Genomic DNA, 20,050 nt, shown 5'->3' with positions numbered 1-20,050 from the left:
TTTATATTTCAGTGTCATCTGCACATGTGTAAGCATGCTCTCTATTCTGTCATCCAAGTCATTGATAAAGATGTTGAATAGCACTGGGCCCATATATCAGTATGTCCCACAAAGCTTTTAGGGAGAACTTGGTACAACTAATACTCTACACTCTACATACAAACTACTCATCTCTTTTGGGGCTAATGCTAATCTGGGGAGGATGTTCATGGTCCTAGTTTGATAGCTGGCTTTTTTGTGGCAGTACTGCAGATGATTCAGAACAAATTAATATTCAAACAACGATTTTCTATCCCATTTGGAGTTTTCATACTATTTCCCATCCTAGGTGTCACAGTGGTACACCCCATAGAAGGGCTTGCAAAGATACTTCTTTACACAACAACTCCAATAATATTCCAGCTGGTTTAGCCAATGGGTATACTGGCTGGGGGATTCTGGGAGTTGTAATCAAAACAACAAATATTTCAAAGCTCTACTCCAAGTGTCCAAATCAGTGGTTCCCAAACTTTGGTCATATCCAGATAATTTGGACTCCACTCCCAGAAGCCCCAGCCAGCTTGGCCAAAAGTCATGAATTCTGGAAGCTAAAGTCCAAAATACCAGGAGGACCAAAGTTTGGGAATCACTGGTCTAAATAGCCAATGGCTTTTAATGTGTCTGCATCTGTCTCTCAGGCGGAGTCAAATCTTCACCCATTCGTTTCTGGGATTGCTGATCCATTCCTTATCCAAAACAATACATCGCAAATGGTTCTCATATTTATAGCAGCTTATATCATAAGAAGTTACAGTCCTGTTCTTCATTAGTCTGATCTTTAATCTTCAACAGACTCTTCAAAAGGAATGCTTGTAATGCAAGGCTAGGCTAGACTTAGCAGGAAACATGACCTCATTCTGCTTCTATCTTTCCTATTGCACAGCCTGGTTTCAAAAGAAAACAAGCAAGCTTTTCAGCGTCTCTGCTTCTGTCCCTTCAAAGCCCCCTTTGCTATATTCAGCTGCCAGAAGCAACACTAGCAGACACTGGACAGTTAGGATCTACAGTGACAGTCTCATTCTGCAGATGGATAAACCACTGGTGTACTTTTGTAGCCGGAAAGATGGCTTTACCAGGTCTGGGCAATTTGATAATGTAAAATGTTTTCTTAATAAATATTTTGTCAACCAGTTTAGCAAAGGGCTGCTCTGTTTACAGTTAAGACTGGGACTTCTATGTGTGTAGGATATGTGTAGAAGCAGAGATTCAAATCTATTCAAACCTAGGACACATGTGCAAACCAAATCTCTTATGGTCATTTGTGTAAAATGGTTAAAAAAATAGAGCAGATATTCTCAATTTATAATAAAAAGGGCAGTGCAATACTTTTCATGTTGACTTGGAAATAAGTCCCAGTGTATCCAGTGGGATTTACCTCCTGGTATGTGTGCATAAGATTATAACAGCACTAAGGAAGTTTTATACAGCTATTAATGTTGCCTCCTTTTTTGTTGTTGTTGGTTATAGTGATTTATAAACATCATGGCTTTGCATGATCAACGTACACTCGTCCCTCCATATTTGCTGCTTTGACTTTTGCGGATTTGATTATTCATCGATTTTATTAATATGTTGCTGCTAGGAATATCTTATGTCCTCCATTGCAACTCTATGGTCAACTTTAACCAAAGGTCACACTGAAGGACCTAGAGATTCCTAGAAAGAACACTCCCTTAGGCATTTGTAGTTCCTCCAGCACAATTCTATGGTCAGTGTCTGGCAGATTTTGACCACAGAGTTGCACTGGAGAACCTAGAGATTCCTAGAGAGATGTTCTCTCAAGTAAAAATATAGTGGTTTTGTTATTTGCGGTTTTTCCACATTCATGGGGGTCCTGTGCCCCTAACCCCAGCGAATGTGGAGGGGTGAGTGTATATCTCTCCTACCTTCACATATCTTAGAAAACAATTACTGTAAATGTGAGATGTGTGGTGTGTACAGTACAAAGAAAAGGGCTGAGCTCTCAGTTTAGAGGCATCAATAATTTAAAAATCAGGACTGTCTGTGTCATAATATTTCTGTTTTCTATGCATGGTTATGCAAGCTAGACAGCGAAGAAAGCTGATGGGAAGAGAGTCAACTAATGAACTAATCTAGCAAATAACTGGAAATCAAACCTTCCTAAAAGAGCTCCTAGAAGAAGCCAAGATGATTAAACTGAGACTGTCATACTTTGCACATACCATGAGAAGACATGTCTCATTAGATAAGACAATAATACTTGATAAGGTGGAAGGTAGTAGGAAAAAAGAAAGATCGTAGCTAGGTAGACTTGCTCAAAGAAGCCACGTTCCTGAGTCTGCAAGACCTGAACAGGGCTATTGATGAGAGGGTGGCCTGAAGATCTCTCATTCATAGGGTCGCTATAAATCAAAGTTCATTTGATGGCAGTTAACAACAACAACAACAACAACAACAACAACATGGAAGGTGTTTTCGGCTGCAGTCTGAAATTTGTATCCTTGATCACAAGTCTTACTTTCATCACTATACAGAATGCTGGCATTAACAACTGAAGCTTTGAAAATGGGTGCCCTGTATTTTCTTTATTTTTTGTGAGGAGGATGCATGTCTGCACATTTGGAGGAGCAGGGAGAAAAAAAAAGTGCATATCAGTTGTTAATGGCATTAGGATCTTTTATAGCGAGTCATGCCTTCTCAATATCAATAGAGAATATTATATGTGTTTTTTAAATTCTGTTAATCTGTTGCGCAATAATAACAATTCACTAGTGTTGCATCCACACTACAGAAATAATCCAGTTTGATACCACTTTAACTGTCATGGCTTAATGCTATGCAATTCTGGGAATTGTTGTTTGTTGTAGTACCAGAGCTCTCTGACAGTGAAGGCTAAATATCTCACAAAACTTATAACAAGTAACCCGAATGAATTACCTTTTCAAAAAAAATGCACCAAACCTGGAGCATAAGGGAAAATCACTGGAGGTACCTTGTATCAGATAGCTTATGAAGAACTGATATGAAACATAAACGGATTTTAAAATCACACTGTGCTCACAAACAACAACAGTGTCTTTTATGCGCTATACCATACATTCCTTAATTCAGTAGTGCCCTCCGTCTATGTAGTATTTTTGGGTGACTGAAGAGTTTCTATGGGAAGGGGAAAGAAGTAGGTGGAAGTCCCAGTTGCTCATGCCTAGAGCCTGGTTTAATAAGTTAACAACTCTAATTACTTGTAACAAGTTCTATTTGCAACTGTGTTATAATTACATTATATAACAAGATTAATGCAATTACTTTATTGGTACAAAGGGAAACCTTCCTAATTACTTTCCACTGTTAATTTTAAGAGCATTTTAGAGGCATCTTGGAGGCATTCTTACTGGATTTTTTTCTTTTGAGTCCTAAACCTTCTCTCCTACCCACTCTACATAACAAAAAGAATGGAAAATTAATGAGAAACGCAGCAAGCAATATATCACCTTGCTTTCGAAAAACAATGGAATGAGGAAGACCAAGATCTTTCGAATCTTATAACGCGTAACGGGAATGATTTACCTTTTCAAAACAATAAATAACTTCTTATGCTCTGACCATGTATAAATCTGGAAATATGTTTAATATTTTGAAACCTAGACCATTTTCATTATGTAGAACCTTTTAAACTGGCAAGAACAGAATCTTCTGTTGTTAAAAATGAACCCAGGAAGTTGTGACAGATCATTGCAGCAATGCTTTGTGATGTACATAGAGCTAACATTTTTGCTCAACAAATCTAGTCAATCACTAAGAGGAACAACAATCACCACAGAATGGTTGAAAACCAGCTATTGATTACAAACCAAGTGTATGTATTATATTTTTACAGATATATAATTACAGAGACTGTGTCTTGTGCAAGATCGCCTGGTTGGTTTCAATAGATGTGGGAATTGGAACCCAGGTCTTCCATTGTTCTAGTCCTGTACTTGGACTACTACATACAGTGGCTCTGTATTCATTTCATATATTTTCTCCACTAAAATCATTATTCATTGCAGGGTGTTATTAGCTGCAGAGTATCTGGCATTAAACAGGAAACCATAGGCATGAGAACTGAAGTGCCACTATAATACAAAAATACATAAATTTAACAAAAAAAAATCTGTATCAGTCTGCATACCAGATTTGACTATTTTTACATAAAATGTTCAAAAATATATTATTAAAAATATATTACAGTATAAAGTATGATTCCTTTTTGTGTGAAACTTTGCTGCATGTTATTAGAAAGCTCATTTTTAATATTTTTTGCATTTTATGTGACATCTTTTCAGTCTGAAGCACAAACAAAGGGCCATCATTTCTTGCCCAAAGTACCTACGTTTGTGCACCGCATCACCGCCACATAGTCTTTAAAAAAAAAGAAAAAAAGAAGCAGACCTCTCCATCAGATTTGACCAAGAATGACTAGAAGTAGCAAAGGACTTTCTCTGGCTCTGTTAGAATGCAACTGCCTCTGCGTTACCAAACCCCCATTTGCTGATGCCGATCGTGGCTATGTTCAAAAAACATGAAATCAATGAGGAAGGCAGCCCCAAGTACTACAGCTTTCATTTTAATGTCAAGGTCCAGGGGAAACTGGACCCCAATGTCATCAGCATCGGTAAAGAGTTCCTTCAAGAAGCCAGTCCACAGCTTGGAAATTCTGCCAACAGTGCATGTCTCATCCAGTGACATCACATCAAACCGAATATCTGCACCACAGCTGCACACAATACAGGGCCCAACAATTTTAAGCATGTCTTCCTTGGCTTCATTTTGGAGAGTGAATTTAGGCAGACAGGGGTCCCATGTTTGTTTAACATACCCAATCGGGGTGCCTGGTGGGGCATGGACTTCAAGTTCTTGTAAACAGCAAGGGTACCAGCAGGTGGAACACCGGTACGGTCGCATCAGCTGTATGATATTGTGTCCCATACTGTCAAAGATTTTGATGGTGAACGGCCGTGCTGCTCCACAGCAAAACAGTGTACAGAAGTTGTTTTCTTCAATTACCAGGTACATACGTTGCCCAGTGTCATTTCGAATTTCATAGCGGTTGCATGTTTCAAAGGTAGTCAATACTTCCAGCAGCTCAATCTGTTGATGAATTAACAGCCGGTCAATCTGACTTAAATATTCCAATCCAGGAGGACAGTTGGGAATATGAAGTGGGGCTGGCATCCAGGTTACCGCCTGAGGATGAGGCAAGCGGTGGCCTAGGTGAATTCCATGAGGCTGTGTGTAGGTTTGGGTTGGGTTGGCTGGCCTTTCTAGAACACCCAGGAAACGTGGTCCAGTAAAATAGATTGATTGTCTACGTGGTGTTTGTGGCCTAGGATGCCTAGGAACCGCCTGTCCTGATGCAGATGGATTGGGCTGCATTGTTATGGGTCAGCATACGGTTGTTTCTTGGGGAGGTCCCACTGTTCTCTCAGCATGCCTCTTTCTCCTCATCCAACTCAGCTGGTTCTCCAATGAGGAGGATATGTTCTTTCATTAAGGACCATTCAACCCAATGAGGCTGCACCTGAAATCTGTGAAGATACACTGGTGGAACTTAGTTCTGCATATCAATAAGCCTATTGTTGAGTCACCATGGTTATAACTGCCATTCTCTTCTGTATCAACCTGGAAGGTGAAAGAGAAAGCAGAGGGAGAGACAGTTAAGGGCTCAGCTCTCTGTAGATGAGCGTTGACCGGGATGAGACGTATCTACTAAGTGAAGACTTTATGCTGTAAGGATGGAGGAGTCAAAGAGAAGACTATTCAGGAGAAGTGAAGGACATAAATGCATGTGAGTCATGACCTCCAGTTCTGAGCTGAACTATTTCCCACTGGGTCTTTTGAAACTGTCACTGCTTCCTATATCAAACAATAAAAAACAGTACAGGTAGCAGATGTATTCCTGAGCATTTCTTTAACAGCCAAATCCAAAATCCACACAACAGTGATAGCTTTTTGGGGCTAACTACAAAGCACAAAATACATCATGCAAGCTATCAGAACTCCATTGACTTCTTCATCAGGCAAAATATGTTTAAAAAAATCATACAGGAGAAGAAAAGTTATGATGTTAGAGTAATAGGCCTTTGGGTTTATTTTTAATCAGATGTTGTTCCTCAGTTGGGGTGTTGCTAAAGAAGAAGCCGTTAGGTGTACATACCAACTTACATTCATGAAGTATTGGGACACACAACGGAGCTGTCTCTGAGGATCTCAGGTTTTTGGCAGGTTCATGTGGGAAAAGGTGGTCTTTCAGGTATTATGAACCCAAACCATTTAGGATTTTTTTTGTTTTTGTTTTTTGGTTAAAACCAGCACCTTCAATTGATCTTAGAAACAAACTGGAAGCCAGTGCAGTTCTTGTACGACCATTATTTTGTGGTCTCTAAAATACATACCTGACAGCAGTCTGGATGCTGCATTTTGCATTATTGTTGCCGTTATTCTTATTGTTTGCCAAGTTTCTCCTACAATTGGTAGGTTACAGTTTAAAAAACAACAACTAAATAGTTATGCTAAAATGCACAGCAGTGGCACCCAACCCCAAAAGTCTGGATATTGCTAAGATCCTAAACCACAAAAGAGAAGAGCTGTTCAGCATGTTTCAGATTTTTTTAAAAAGTCCAAACTTTTCCTTCTTCCTCAAGATGAATACTATCTTGAGCTCAGTGGAGGAGAAGCAGATTAGAAAGGTAACAGATAAATAAAACCAGGACATCTCAGATTTAAATCTTACTTGTTTCAGAATGCCTCCAACACCTAGATGCTATGCACAATCGGATGCCAATTCGGGTTTTGTGTCCATTAACTAGAGAGCAAACCTCACTGCAAACAGGAAGGCTTGTTTCTGTGTAAAATCCACAAAAGCAGGCTCTACATAGAGACAAGTTAACAACAAGCCACCATGGGGAGTATGCCTATTAAGAATACTGACCTACCTTACAGCGGTTATTATAGAGGTTGCTGAGAGGATGCACATTCAGCTCCATGAACAATATAAAATGCTGTTACTGATAATTTGGCAGAAACATACAATTTCAGGTCAAGACCTCAGCAAGCATTAGCTAGCTGTAAATTTGGCCCAAATGGAGTTATGTGGCTTTCATTGAGTTTTCTGCGTGTACAAATGTTAATATCTACGATTACAAGCACTGAACAATAACCTAACCTTGGATTTGAGTAAAACTCTGTGTGCCAAATTAAGGGTACTTGATTTCCCTTTGGTTTGCAAATGAATAATATTGATTTACCGTCCCTCTGGTTAAGCATGGCTACAGTCATTAATCAGTAAACACTGTGTAAATGTTTGCAAAGCAGTCATTTAACATTGTAGTTCCGATCAGCAAAGTAACCTAGTGAATTATTCTCCCATAATGCACCTGTTAATCTAAATTTGGCATTGCTAATTAAACTGATTGGCTTTTGCAAAGCAAACTGACAGAGAAAAACTTAGCTTAAGGGTAGATCGCAAGACCTTGCAAAGACAATGAAGCAACAGTAATATACATGGTTACTATATTTTAAAATGCCATAATAATAATAATAATAATAATAATAATAATAGGACACTTTTTACAACTAATTCAAACCACCAATCACTATGACAACACTCATGTTAAATACCCGTAGTATACAAGCTGTGAGAACCAGCATGGTGTAGTGGTTTGAGTATTGAACTTGGATACTGGGAGATTTCTAAGGATCAAGAACAATAACCACACCTGTGCAGGACATGTCTTACACTTCAGCATTCTCTCCAAGAGGAATTCCAAAATGTCCTCCATTTTGAGCATGGCTAAAAGCATGAATTTTCATTTATATATTCCAAGCTTTTAGCTTTTATTTTGTAATGTCCTATGTTTTTCTTGAATTTCCTACATTTTGCAGTACCTTCTCCTCCTTTGTGGTTAGGAGATCTTGTCATCTTGCACCTGTGGCAAAGATTTAAATCTTTATTGACAATCTGCACAAAAAAAGGATATACCAGTATATTATGACATGGTTTCCATTATTTCCCAAATTTCTGTCCAGTATAGATGTCTATATTTCTAACAATAAACCTTTACACACCTTCTATGTGCTAGAACCTGGGATTAGGGACCAAGAAGATTGTCTCTCAAGCCCGTACCAAATTGTAGACTGAGGGTGCATCTACACTGGAGAAATCATGCAGGTTGACACAACTTTAAGTGCTGTAGCTCGATCCTATGGAATCCTAGGATTTGTAGTTTTACAAGATCTTTAGCCTTCTCTGCCATAGAGTGTTGGTGCTTCACAAAACTACAAATCCCAGGATGGAGCCATGGCAGTTAAAGTGGTGTTAAGTTGCACTATTTTTGCAGTGTAGGTTCACTCTACATTCAAGAAAAGAGGTGACTGTGAAAGGTTATCACATTTTCAGTGTTATTCTGGGCAACAGACAAGCAGCTACTTTTTTAAAACGTCTTCATGGAATAGAGTTTACGTCATGAGCTACACTTGCCTCTGCTCCCTACATTTGTAAGCCCCAATGAATCTGTTAAATTAATCCTAAAGGTCTCATAAAACACTTTATTTGTTTGACTGTGGTAGGTTAACTTGGCTCCCCTTTTCCTGACTGCATCACTTGTTGTCTTTTGTCAGTGAAAAAAGCTGTGTGGATAACAGGATTTTTTGGTTTTTGTCATTTTAGTTATACAGATGTACGTCTGGATGATGGATGTTCGTCTGTCAGTCCATGCACGTGCTATGGCCTTGCATGTCGTCGGAGTCCTCGGCTGCTTACTAATGGCTACTACATACTCACAGAGGACAGTTTTCTGTCTGATGAAGATGGGAATATCACACTGAGCCCATCGCAAACAAGTGTCAGCTATAAAGAGAGGTTGGTTAGGTGCGTGTAACCATCTAGATATGCTCTATTGGGGGGGAAATGCATTCTGTGCATTCATTCCATACATGTGTTCCTCTAATTTTTTTTAATGAGGAACATTTTGGTACATTTGTACATTAGTACAAAAAACATTCCTACCGATTCTGTATGGTGTGGGGTGGGAGGAGGTCAATGGGGTGGTGATACCGTGAGGTACCACACTGGGTGACACCAACCCTAGTGACGCCACTGCTTCTAAAAGTGATATCTTTCCGGAGCTTGCCTTTAATTGGCATTATTCTTCTGGAATGGAAACATGTCTAGCCTCTTCAATGAGTTGCCTTTGTCTAGGGGTGCTCCTTCCGGAAGCCCCAGGATTTAAGCAGCCAGTCAGCTCTTTACCTTCCTTAAGTTTTGGAAGGCTGAAATTCATCCTTGATGAAGGATCCTCTGACAGGGTCATGGCACTGCAAAGACAGGAGTGACAGAAACATGTGCATAGGCATAAATCTTATTATATCTCAGTTTACCAAGGTGAGATGTGAGCATCCAAACCAGTCCCACATGTAAAGTTAATTACCAATATTTCAGTGTTGTTGTTGCTTTTTAATATGTTTTAATATGAACACCCAAACCAGTCCCATGTGTAAACTGAATTATAGTGGGCCCTTGGTATCTATTGGGGTTTGGTTCCAGGACCTGCCCATGGATACCAAAATCCATGGATGCTCAAATCCCATTAAATACAGTGGTGTAGTAAAATGGTGTCCATTATATAAAATGGCAAAATCATGTTTGCTTTTTGGAACTTACATTTTTTGAATATTTTCAAGCTGTGGGTGGTGGAATCCATGGATAAAGAATCTATGGATATGGAGGGCCAACTGTACCTATACTTCAGTGTTGTTGTTATTTAAATTTCAACAGCTAGTTTTAAACTACCCAAAATTCTCTACAATCTGTTAAAAATATAAAATGCAACAATAAAGTAATGACTAAAGATAGCAGAATATAAAACCAAGACACAGAGAGCAACAGAGAAAATATTGGAGAATAATTAGGAATTCATTTCAGCCTGAATTAATGGGCTAAGCAATACATGTTTCCTAAATCTTTTCAAAAGATCAATCTCGCTTATGCTCTCTTTTGTTTTCCTCATTTCATTCCAGAATATTTCGGAGGCGAAGGAGAATCCGACGATCCCTTGTTAACCTTTTCAATATCAGTGGCTCTAATTCATGGCTGAACAGCACTTTTATAGAGTCACCCCGTTCAGAAGGCATGTGGCCTGAAGAAGGCAACAAGGTGGATGACACTCAGTGTTATGATAAGGGTGACCACTTTGATCACGGTAGCTAGTATTTATTATATTTCATACTTAAAGTAAGCATATAGTAGTAGTTGGCCAACTCCTTTGGTGTATAAATGTGACTGAGCTTGAAATAAGGAGTTACAAGTACCACTAGGGGCACTGTTTTTTGAAAAGCTAAAAAGAGAGCACATTTGCTGACTACTTAATACTACTGATTGCTATGACAGCTCTCACTTTTAAGTACCCCTACTATGTAAGAGGGACTGAAATACCCTAAAGGTACCAGATCCCATCTGATCTTGGAAACTAAGCAGGGTCCACCTGGTTTGTACTTGGCTAGGTGACTGCCAATGAATGCCAGGCTATATTTCAGAGGAAGGAACTGACAAAACTACCTCTGAATATTCCCTACCTATGAAAACCCTGTGAAATTCATGAGGTCACCATAAGTCAACAGGTTACTTGAAGGCACATATACATGCTATATATAAGATGTAATGATTGCTACTAGAAATATTCCTAACCTTCATTGTATATTTAATAATACCAACAGTTGATCTAGATACAATTGAAATTTCAGTACTTAACTAATTGTAAAATGAAGTGTGCTCAAATTATCACAAATAACACAGGTTGGCTGCTTTGGGGACTTCCCTCATCCTGCTTTAACCTACCATATCTCTCTTCCTTCTGTATATAATAATAATAATAATAATAATAATAATTTTTATTTTTCTATTTCCCGCCTCTCCCTGCGGATCGAAGCGGGATCCCACTGAAAACAGCAATACAGTCTACAAAATACATAACAGATGTATATCATGCCTCAAGGATTAGGGATGAATGTGCTTTCACTGACTTTTCATTTGCCTCTCTGAATTCTTCTTTAATGTCAGTTCCTGCTCTTACTTAGGTTTTCTCCTTCTTTTATAATGAAATAGCATTATTTTTATGATAATTTTATGATAAAACTGAAAATAATATAGAAAGAAATTAGTTTGCCATGTGCTTGCCGACCTGCTCTGGAAAACAAACTGGTATTCAAACCACTTTTACTCAACAGAAAGAAGTAAATCAGAGACTACAAAGAGGAAGGTTTTAATTAAAGGTGCAATAGACCTTGAAAAGTTCAGTTGTGCTTTGCTTGTACATGTGGGACAGGCTAGTGCTACATCTGTGACTTTTTGCAAAGTTTATCAAAGACAAACTACTGTCGGCAGTCCACGTTTGCGATTTTGACTTTTGTGGACTGTGGTTTTGATTAATATGTCCTCTCTAAGAATCTCTCAGTCTTCCAGTGCAACTCTGTCAGAGGTTGACCATAGAGTTATGCTGGAGAAGCTAGAAGCTCCTAGAGAAAATGCTTCTCTAGGCATTTGTACATCCTCCAGCTTGATTCTATGATAATCTTCTGGCAGATGTTGACCATAGAGTTGCACTGGATACTGTTTCCTTACTCTTCAGTGCCATCCATACTGCACAGTGGCTTTAAACCACTTTGGTGTGCTGCATAGGTAGTGGGGGGGGGGGAATAGCGGCTCATCGGAACTGATTGATTATTTGTATTGGGTTTAGATCTATCCCATGGCTCCTTATGAATAGTAGCACAACTTTGCACTGGTATGCTTACTGGCAGTTTTGTTTTGTCCATGCTATCAAAGGATAACTGAAGGCTAATTGTTAGCTTAGTGTGGGCGTGGCTCCTAAGCCCGCCGAGGGCGCCCCTGTGCCTGGCTCCATCCTACTCCAGAGGAGGTTCACAAACAGATCTTGTAGCCGGAGTGATGCTTATAAACAGAACACAACTTTATTAACTCTTCTCAAACTGAAACCAAAACACAACCCTCTTGACACAGTTATATTCACTGATGCCGTCTCACTTCCGGGGAGTATTCACAGCGTATGGTGTCGGGCCGGCCGGTAGTCACTCAGAGGCGTCTCCCCTCGTCTTCTAGGCTCGGGGCTGGGTCTGGAGTTAGGAAGTTGCCGCCGCTCCCTCAAGGACCACCACGGCTCTTCCCCTTCTCGGGCTCCCTCCCTACTCTGGCCTATTTCCGGGTTCCAGGGCTGGGACCGGGGCTCCTCTCTACCCCGTGGACACGCCGGGTGGGTTGTAAGAACTGGCCCCATTCTTACCCGTCCTCCGGGGGTACTACTGTCCCAGCTTCTTTTGCCCGCTCCAATGGTCGCCGGTTCCTCTCCTTTCCCTCCTCCGTACCTCTCTCCGCGCCCCAGTCTTCCGCCAAGTCTCCTCCCCCCGGGCGCCTCCCCCTTCCTCCTTATTAAGGTCTCCGTCGGCCTCCCCCGCCCCCAGGGTGGGGTCTCTAATTCCTCGCCCGAGACCAGCTGGGCTTCCCCCTCCCATCGGCTTGCCTCCCTCTCTCCTGGGTCCTCAAACTCCTCTTTCGCCCGCTCAACCCGACCAATCTCCCTCTTCTCTCTACAATTAGCCTTCCCTGTCAGGAGATGGGAGAGAATATGTGCAGATTTGAGCAGGCTTTGAGCACAGTAATATGGCATGGCAATACTTCTGGAAAGTATGCTCCATGGGCTACATGTGATCTCCATGGTTGTTTGTTTTGGGCCCCCAGCATTTCATATTGTGTGTGTGTGTGTGTGTGTGTGTTTGTGTGTGTGTGCACATGCAGAAAAAATATTACATTCCCTAAGATAATTTTGTTTTGTTTTGGGTGGATGAGGGCTGGGTTGTTTTAAGAGGACTATTTTCCCCCAATCAGGAAGCAAACCCAACTTTGTGGTTGGAAAAAAAATACCTGAGCCTAAAAAAAAAGCTCAGGAAAACTTCAGAACATACCTTTTGTAGCCTGTATTGGACATAGGAGGTCGGTCAGTGTGTCTGTCTATCTATCTATCTATCTATCTATCTATCTATCTATCTATCTAATTAGCTAGCTATGCTGTGCCATTTAAAATGCTCAGAAGTGTTTGCACCAATAAATAAATAAACAGAAAGATTAGCAACAGCAATGTAAATGCTTCCTTTAAAAGCTTGGCAGTTGTGTAAGATGCGGTTGAAACAAAAGCAGGGGGGATTAATTAGCTCGCTTATGGCTTAATTCTGCTTAAGAGGCCAGTATGATTTAACCTCATTTATACAAACATGCGGCTGTAGTAATTCCTTTCCCACTAGCTTTTCTTTTATAAGCCATTCCTGTGCTAGAGGATTCCCCCTGCTCAATACCTGTTAAATCTTCTAGATTAATATGGCATTGCACACTTATGCCCTCAGTAATCTGCTTTTGCAGCCAGAAATGGATGTTTAGGCCAATGCTATAGGGAATAATGAGGCCGAACATTAGTAGAGGCCAGTGGTTTCTGTGTCAGTGGGATGCTGAATTGATTCCAGGAGCTGTCCCTGGTGCTGAGCCTATTATGGAAAATAGTTGGATAGCTCTTTCAAATAATGTACAGTACAACCCCCACCCTTTGATTTCACTTACCCATGTCAAAACATTTACTAGGCATCTTAAGGTCCTCCAGTTCAACTCTATGGTCAACATCCACTGGAAATATTGGGTTCACTATCGTCTGCGATTATCACAATTCGTTGTAAGTGTAGGAATGTATCCCCCATGGATACCGGCGTTGTGCTGTATTGAAAACCTAATTAGGAATGGAGATCAGCATCCTGGACACTTCTTTTAGAGTTCAGTCTGAACCTCACAGCAAATTCACCTCACTGACCTGGAAACGATCAGCCACCACTGCATACTAGGATTCTCTCTCATGAGCCGGTTGCTTTAGTTATAAGTGTCATCATTCTTCCCACTTCAGCTCACATGGAAGGAGAACTTTGTTTTCACACAGTCCAAATAACTCGCTGCTTTCCAGGCAAACTAGTTTTAATTATTCATTACATTTTAACCACACAGTGCAAGAATTAAGGACAAAATTATATGCTACGTCTGGAAAAGTGTAAACCAGCAACAAGAGTCTGGACTGTTTTTATTATTTTTCCTGCAAGGAAAAGTAGCTTAGGGAGGGGACACTGTGAAGCAGAAAAACAGGTGAGAAAGAAATGTGTAATCCTTTTCACACCCAAACCTTCACCAGTGCAAATCATAATTGTGAATTTCTGACCCTTTCATTTATATTTGCAGGGTAGGCCCCGACTACTTAAATGAAAGTGCACGTTCAGCGGCCATGGAATAACTGGCCCATCAGCCCCCCCAAAGAGCTCCCAAGGAGGCGTGAAAATCATTAATTTGACAGTTCCCGGCCTTCAGGTTTACAATCTGATTAAGAAAGGGCACTTCAGAAAGGTCCTCCATTTTTCTTAAATGTCCTACATTTTGGGCTGAGTTTTGTCCTGCAGTTGTCCTACAGTTTGGTCTATATTTTGTCCTACATTTTGTCCCAGGTTTTAGTGGATAATTATGGCAACCCGCCCGGGCTCACACCAGCCACTGGACTTTGGAGTTTATCACATGGGAGGAATTTCTCTTAATTTCGAATGAAAAGAAAGTGGGGCCAGAACGCATTCACGTGAATTCGCTAGTTCAGCGAATTTACATGAATTCGAATTGCGTTCGAACTGATTTCCCACTGCCTGAAAATAGCTTGCCATTGTCCAAAATTGCATGTGGTAGTCTATCACACAATAACATTAAACCCCATGATTGCGTTTGGATTGCCATTGGATTATACTTCCAGTTTCCCTTGTCTGATAAACTCCTAAGGCAGTGATGGAAAAGGTTCACCATCACTGTCGTAAGGTATGATGGAATTGTGCCACACTGCTTCCCTTCCCCTCTGAAGCAATGGGTTGGAATGCAGTATCCTGGAAAATGACCTATCTGACTGGCTGGCTGCTTGCCATCATCACAGTAGTTGTGGTACTGAATTCCATCAGTTATACATTATGCAAAGAACTTTCTTCCTTCTCTTTGATGGGAACCCATCACTGATCAATGTCAGTAACCCTCTGCGCATCACAATCGGGGTGGCTTACAATATTGAAATATACAATCCATATCCCCCAATCCCACCCCCCTTAAAATACAATTAAAAAATTTGCAATATAAAACATAACTTAAAATAATAGACAACAAAATAACAGTGATTACAGCAAGAAAATCAGGGCCTAACAATTAGGTATTCATTTATTTTTTATTTTTTTACAGTAGTTGTAGGAACTATGAATTGGCTGCTATGTGAACAGAATCCTAGACTCTAATCCAGCAAGTGGCTTATTTTCTTAAATTCCTGTGACACACCTTTAGAGCCCAGTTGAGGGAGAGAGTTCAGATTCTCAGAACAGATAATAACAGGATAAATCAGAGATGGGAAAGTACTGTATATAGCCTCCAGATATACAAATTATTATATAGATGGACTACCATTCCCTGCTCACCACTGGATATGTTAGTGGGTGGTTGATGGGTGTCACAGTACAACCAGAGGGCCAGACAAGGCTCCTTCCAGATTAGATCAGGTTTTGGGAAAGTTACCTTTTTGAACAATTCCTCACAGAATCACTTAGCCATCATGAACTGGAGTCATGTTAATTTAAAGGTACCTTTAAATGCCTGTACTGCAGCCACTCACTCAAAACCATAAGGTTGTGAGTTCAATACCAGCTAAAGGGCTCAAGCTTGACTCAAGCTTGCATCCTTCCAAGGAGGTGGCTAAAATGAGTACCCAGATTGTTGGGGGCAATTAGCTTACACTTTGTAAACTGCTTAGGGAGTGCTTAAGTGCACTGATAAGCGGTATAGAAATGTACTTGCTAATGCTATTGCTATTGTTATATGGCCAGATAATATGATCTGCTATAGCCTATAAATGTACTGGTAACAACTTTTAAAGCCTAAATGGTTTGGTACTGAGATACTTGAGGGAGTGCCTCTTTCTATATGTGTCCAACCAGAAAGGGAAATACATTGTGGGAAGACATGGGAGAGGGCCTTCTCTGTGGTGTCACTCCTGTTGTGGAATTCCCTCTCTTTGGAGGCCCAATTGGTGCCAGTATTGGACTCATTTTGGCACCAAGTCAAACTTGGCTCTTTATTAAACATCTTTGGGACTAACTGGTTTTATCCAGGCTGCATAGATCTAATGGTTGATGATTTAAAATGCTTTTAACGAGTTTTAAATTGTCTGGTTTTTAAATATTTTTTCACTCTTCTAAAATTACTATTATTTATTATTTTAAACTGATTTTTTTGTAAGTCACCCTGAGATCTGCTGATGGGAGCAGGCATATAAATATTTCAATAAATAAAATATAAGGCCGTTTCTTATTCATAGGAAGATGCTACCATTGGAAGTATGAAAACAGTGACATCATTAATTCTTTGTCTCTCTTTTTCTCTTCCAAATAGAATCTGTTACAGTAAGAAATGGTCTCTACCCTGTGATCATGCTGTCCCTGTATTTGATCATTTATCTCTATGTAAGGTAAATGAAATGACTTTATATACATAGCATCCTGTCGGTGTGTTATGCATGCATAAATCCTCCTATAGACGTGTTTGGACACTTTTGTCCTCTACCCAATGTTTATGTTCAAATCAAGGTTGCAGAAATGAAGTTGTGTATGTGATGCCATTGTTCATGCAGTTCTGATGTGCATGTACCATTCATGCATTCATGCATGCATAAGTGGATGCGCATGTGTTTTGAATTGTGCATTCAGTTGCACATTTAGGTATGCAACATTGTCATTCAAAAGAAGGGCTCTGTAGCACATTCATTGAATAATTCAGCATGCAGAGAAGGATGCTATGCAACCTTGACATGGGATTGCAGGCCATGAGGTTTCCAAAGATGATATGGACCTAATCCAAACAAATGTGCAAGCAGCTATATGTACCCAAAAGGATTTTCGAATCACAGCAAACTTAGGGGATATTCATAAGCAGTTTGTAAAATGATATTTGGCTCTGCTGTTCTGGCAGCAAAAATAAAATAAAATGAAAGTCACAGATTTCAGAGTGGTGCAAACCTTTGGGCACAGCTCATGGACAAATGGATAGTGATAGAGTGGTGCCAGAACTCACAGGGCAAACAAAAAACTAAGATTTTTCCCCCTTTCTGTCACCCCCTTTCAAGCTACCTTGTCTCCTCTGTGCTTTCCCAACCGAAAGGGAGGGAAATTCCCTATCCATGGTACTTTGTTGTAGCTTGAGACCTAGCATGCTGCAATGGTTTGACTGTTGGACTATTATGACTCTGGAGAGCAGAGTTTGATTACCTGCTATGAAAGACCACTGTGTGACCTTGGGCAAGTCCCAATCTCTCAGCCTCCGAGGATGGCAATAGCAAACCCCCTTTGAAGAAATGTGCCAAGAAAACATTACAATAAGTTAGCCTTAGGATCATCAGACATTGGAAATCACTTGAAGAGGCACAACACACATCCTTGCTACCATGCAAATGTTGAGTCTTAAACAGGCACTTTAGGCACATTAACTTTACAAAAGACTGTTAGGCCTGGTTGGTTGATGTCCAGGGATCTACAGGGTTGCCTATATTTTGGACTCTGTTTTGGGGGTGTAGCTATGGAGACAATAATATCAACATTTACCACTCTGTTATTACAGTTGGAATTGGGTTCTTAGCTTAAAAAGTGACTTACTTTTCTTCTGGTTTCAGATTCGTTTGGGGAGTGCTGCTTCCTGATCTGCTGGTCTGTTCACTATTGATCATCATTCTGATTTGTAAGCAAATTTTCCTGGATCCTTCTCAGAGGATAATTTAGCATATTGACTTTAGGAGCTGAATTCAGCCACCCCACGACTGTAGAATGACCTGCCAGGAGAGATTCAACAGCTAAATATGCTGTCTGAATTTTAAAAAGTATTGGTCGATTTTAAATTATGAATTTTAGATTATGTGTGTGTTGTGTGTTCTGTCTGTTCAAGTTGTTTACAACTTATGGTAACCCTAAGGTGAACCTATAATGGGATTTCCTTAGAATATTAACTTGCGCTATACTTAACCAAAAGGCCGAGAAGTCACATATATCCCCTATTGATTCTTCAGTATAGAGGACAAAGAGGACAAGGAAATTTCACTGGATTCTATTGAACTATTAACCTTGGAAAGATTCTCTGCCCCACTGATATCAAAGCCATCAGTTAACACATCTCCACAGTGGCAAAAAAATTAAATTAAATACAGTAAAATTATTTGGCCTGTTTTTTAAAAGACTGTAATCACTGATTTATGTATTTATGTCCTTTGATGTGTTGTAGCATCACCATCGTTTTCCTCTTCCATCAGGTTCATCAGCAGTTTTGCACTATTCCCCTGACAATACCAGCTCTGGTCAATCTGTAGAACCAGCATAATCATCACTTGCCCTTCAAAATTTCATTTCTTTCCACGTTATTCTGGAATCTTTCTACTAGAAATCTTTAAAAAACAGTTTAATAAGAGTTTTATAAGAATTTGCACAATATGTACCGATGGGCAGCCTTGGAGATACCATCTTAGAAGAGATTAACCGCACAGAATGTTTTGAGGTTAAAAGACCATTCTGAATGAGATGAAGAACAGAATACACATAATCGATCAATAATGATGCCAAGCATGCAGTTCCAGCTTTTGCCAGAAATAACATCTTGCCTCCTGGACTATAATATTTAAGTGTGGCGAAGATCAAAGATTTTGTATTATTTATCTGTTATATTAGTGATATCACAACCCAAGGAAGGCTTGACTTAAGGCATGAGAAATCTACTTTATTGAAATTGTTACTACTATAGAATCCCCAAGACCCATGGGCCAGGTGTGACAGGCACATTCAGATAAAAATAAAACATTTCTATACTCAGAAATATATCTTGATTACTAAAACTGAACTGATCTCAAGTGTCCTTTCATACACAAACCCACTCCCGATTACTTCCAGCTCTTGCTTCATTCATAATTATTTTGGGTGCCATTTTATTGCTGCCAATATTAAACAACTGGAAGTAAGAAAAACATAGCAGTGTACTGCAATTCACCCAGCAATCTATCCATAGACTGGATCCTACCTTCTGCCTATCCTCGACTGCATCTGCATTGCAGAACTACTGCAGTTTATTATTATTATTATTATTATTATTATTATTATTTATTAACCTTTATTTATGAAGCGCTGTAAATTTACACAGCGCTGTACATGCAATCTTTTTAGTTAGACGGTTCCCTGCCCTCGGGCTTACAATCTCTAAAAAGACATGACACAGAAGGAGAAGGGAGTGGTGGAGGGAAAGGGTAAGAAGACCAGCAGTTCCTCTCTACCTCCGAGGCCTGGACCAAGGCAGATGGACTGGAGGGAGGGCTTGGCTTCATAATGGATGGTTAATCATTTTCCAGGGAAAATACATACTCTCAAGTAGGATAATGCATATACAGTACATAGCAATACAGGAAATGGTTTGATAAACAGGCACCAAAAGAACATCAAATAGTAAGCGACAATTATGCAATGCCTGGGAAGGCTACTCTGAACAGGATGGTTTTCAACTCCGTTTTGAAGCTGGTTAAAGAAGTGATGGCTCTTGCTTGTGGGGGAAGAAGGTTCCAGGAGTGAGGGGCAGCAAGTGAAAAGGGATGAATCCGGGATGGGGCAGAGGAAATCCTGGGCTGAGACAGCAGACCTTGACTACCAGAACGGAGGGCCCTGGTGGGAAGGTGAGGAGAAAGAAGGTCTGATAAGTAAGGAGGGGCCAGTCCATGGAGGGCTTTAAATGTCGACAGCAGGAGCTTATACTGAATGCGGAAAGGGAGGGGGAGCCAGTGAAGGGATGCCAACGCAGGAGAGATGTGGTCAGAGTGGTGGGTGGAAGTGATAATGCGTGCAGCTGAATGCTGGACAGAGATTAAAGGACGGAGGTGAG

The 20,050-nt window shown here is 40.2% G+C and overlaps 1 protein-coding gene and 1 pseudogene across 2 annotated transcripts; one reads left to right on the top strand and one right to left on the bottom strand.

The window, feature by feature from the left end:
• The first annotated feature begins 885 nt into the window (after positions 1-885).
• Positions 886-18,958, top strand: TMEM71 (transmembrane protein 71). 2 transcript variants are annotated; one of them, XM_089518956.1, is made up of 7 exons: positions 1,033-1,115; positions 5,666-5,824; positions 8,705-8,905; positions 10,054-10,235; positions 16,541-16,616; positions 17,814-17,878; positions 18,444-18,958. In XM_089518956.1, exons 2-7 carry the CDS (start codon positions 5,772-5,774, stop codon positions 18,509-18,511), a joined length of 645 nt encoding a protein of 214 aa, XP_089375082.1. In that variant the 5' UTR covers positions 1,033-1,115; positions 5,666-5,771; the 3' UTR covers positions 18,512-18,958. The 2 variants fall into 2 exon arrangements, with proteins under 2 accessions (XP_089375081.1, XP_089375082.1); XM_089518955.1 differs by lacking the exon at positions 5,666-5,824 and having other exon boundaries at positions 886-1,115.
• On the bottom strand, positions 4,277-5,673 carry LOC149317654 (phospholipid scramblase 1 pseudogene; annotated as a pseudogene).
• Positions 18,959-20,050: the final 1,092 nt, after the last annotated feature.

The sequence above is a fragment of the Sceloporus occidentalis genome, unplaced genomic scaffold (genome assembly GCF_023333645.1).
Source record: "Sceloporus occidentalis isolate IW3139 unplaced genomic scaffold, rSceOcc1.0.p SCAF_3, whole genome shotgun sequence".
Classification (NCBI taxonomy): domain Eukaryota; kingdom Metazoa; phylum Chordata; class Lepidosauria; order Squamata; family Phrynosomatidae; genus Sceloporus; species Sceloporus occidentalis.
Note: the sequence above shows the minus strand (reverse complement) of the source record. Positions and strands in the feature narration are given on the sequence as shown.

Excerpts from the sequence above, each read along its gene's own strand:
- TMEM71 (XM_089518955.1), top strand. The coding sequence starts at position 886 with ATGACCTCATTCTGCTTCTATCTTTCCTATTGCACAGCCTGGTTTCAA. Across the intron at positions 1,116-8,704 it reads CGGAAAGATGGCTTTACCAG|TTATACAGATGTACGTCTGG; the intron begins GTCTGGGCAATT and ends TTGTCATTTTAG. Across the intron at positions 8,906-10,053 it reads TATAAAGAGAGGTTGGTTAG|AATATTTCGGAGGCGAAGGA; the intron begins GTGCGTGTAACC and ends ATTTCATTCCAG.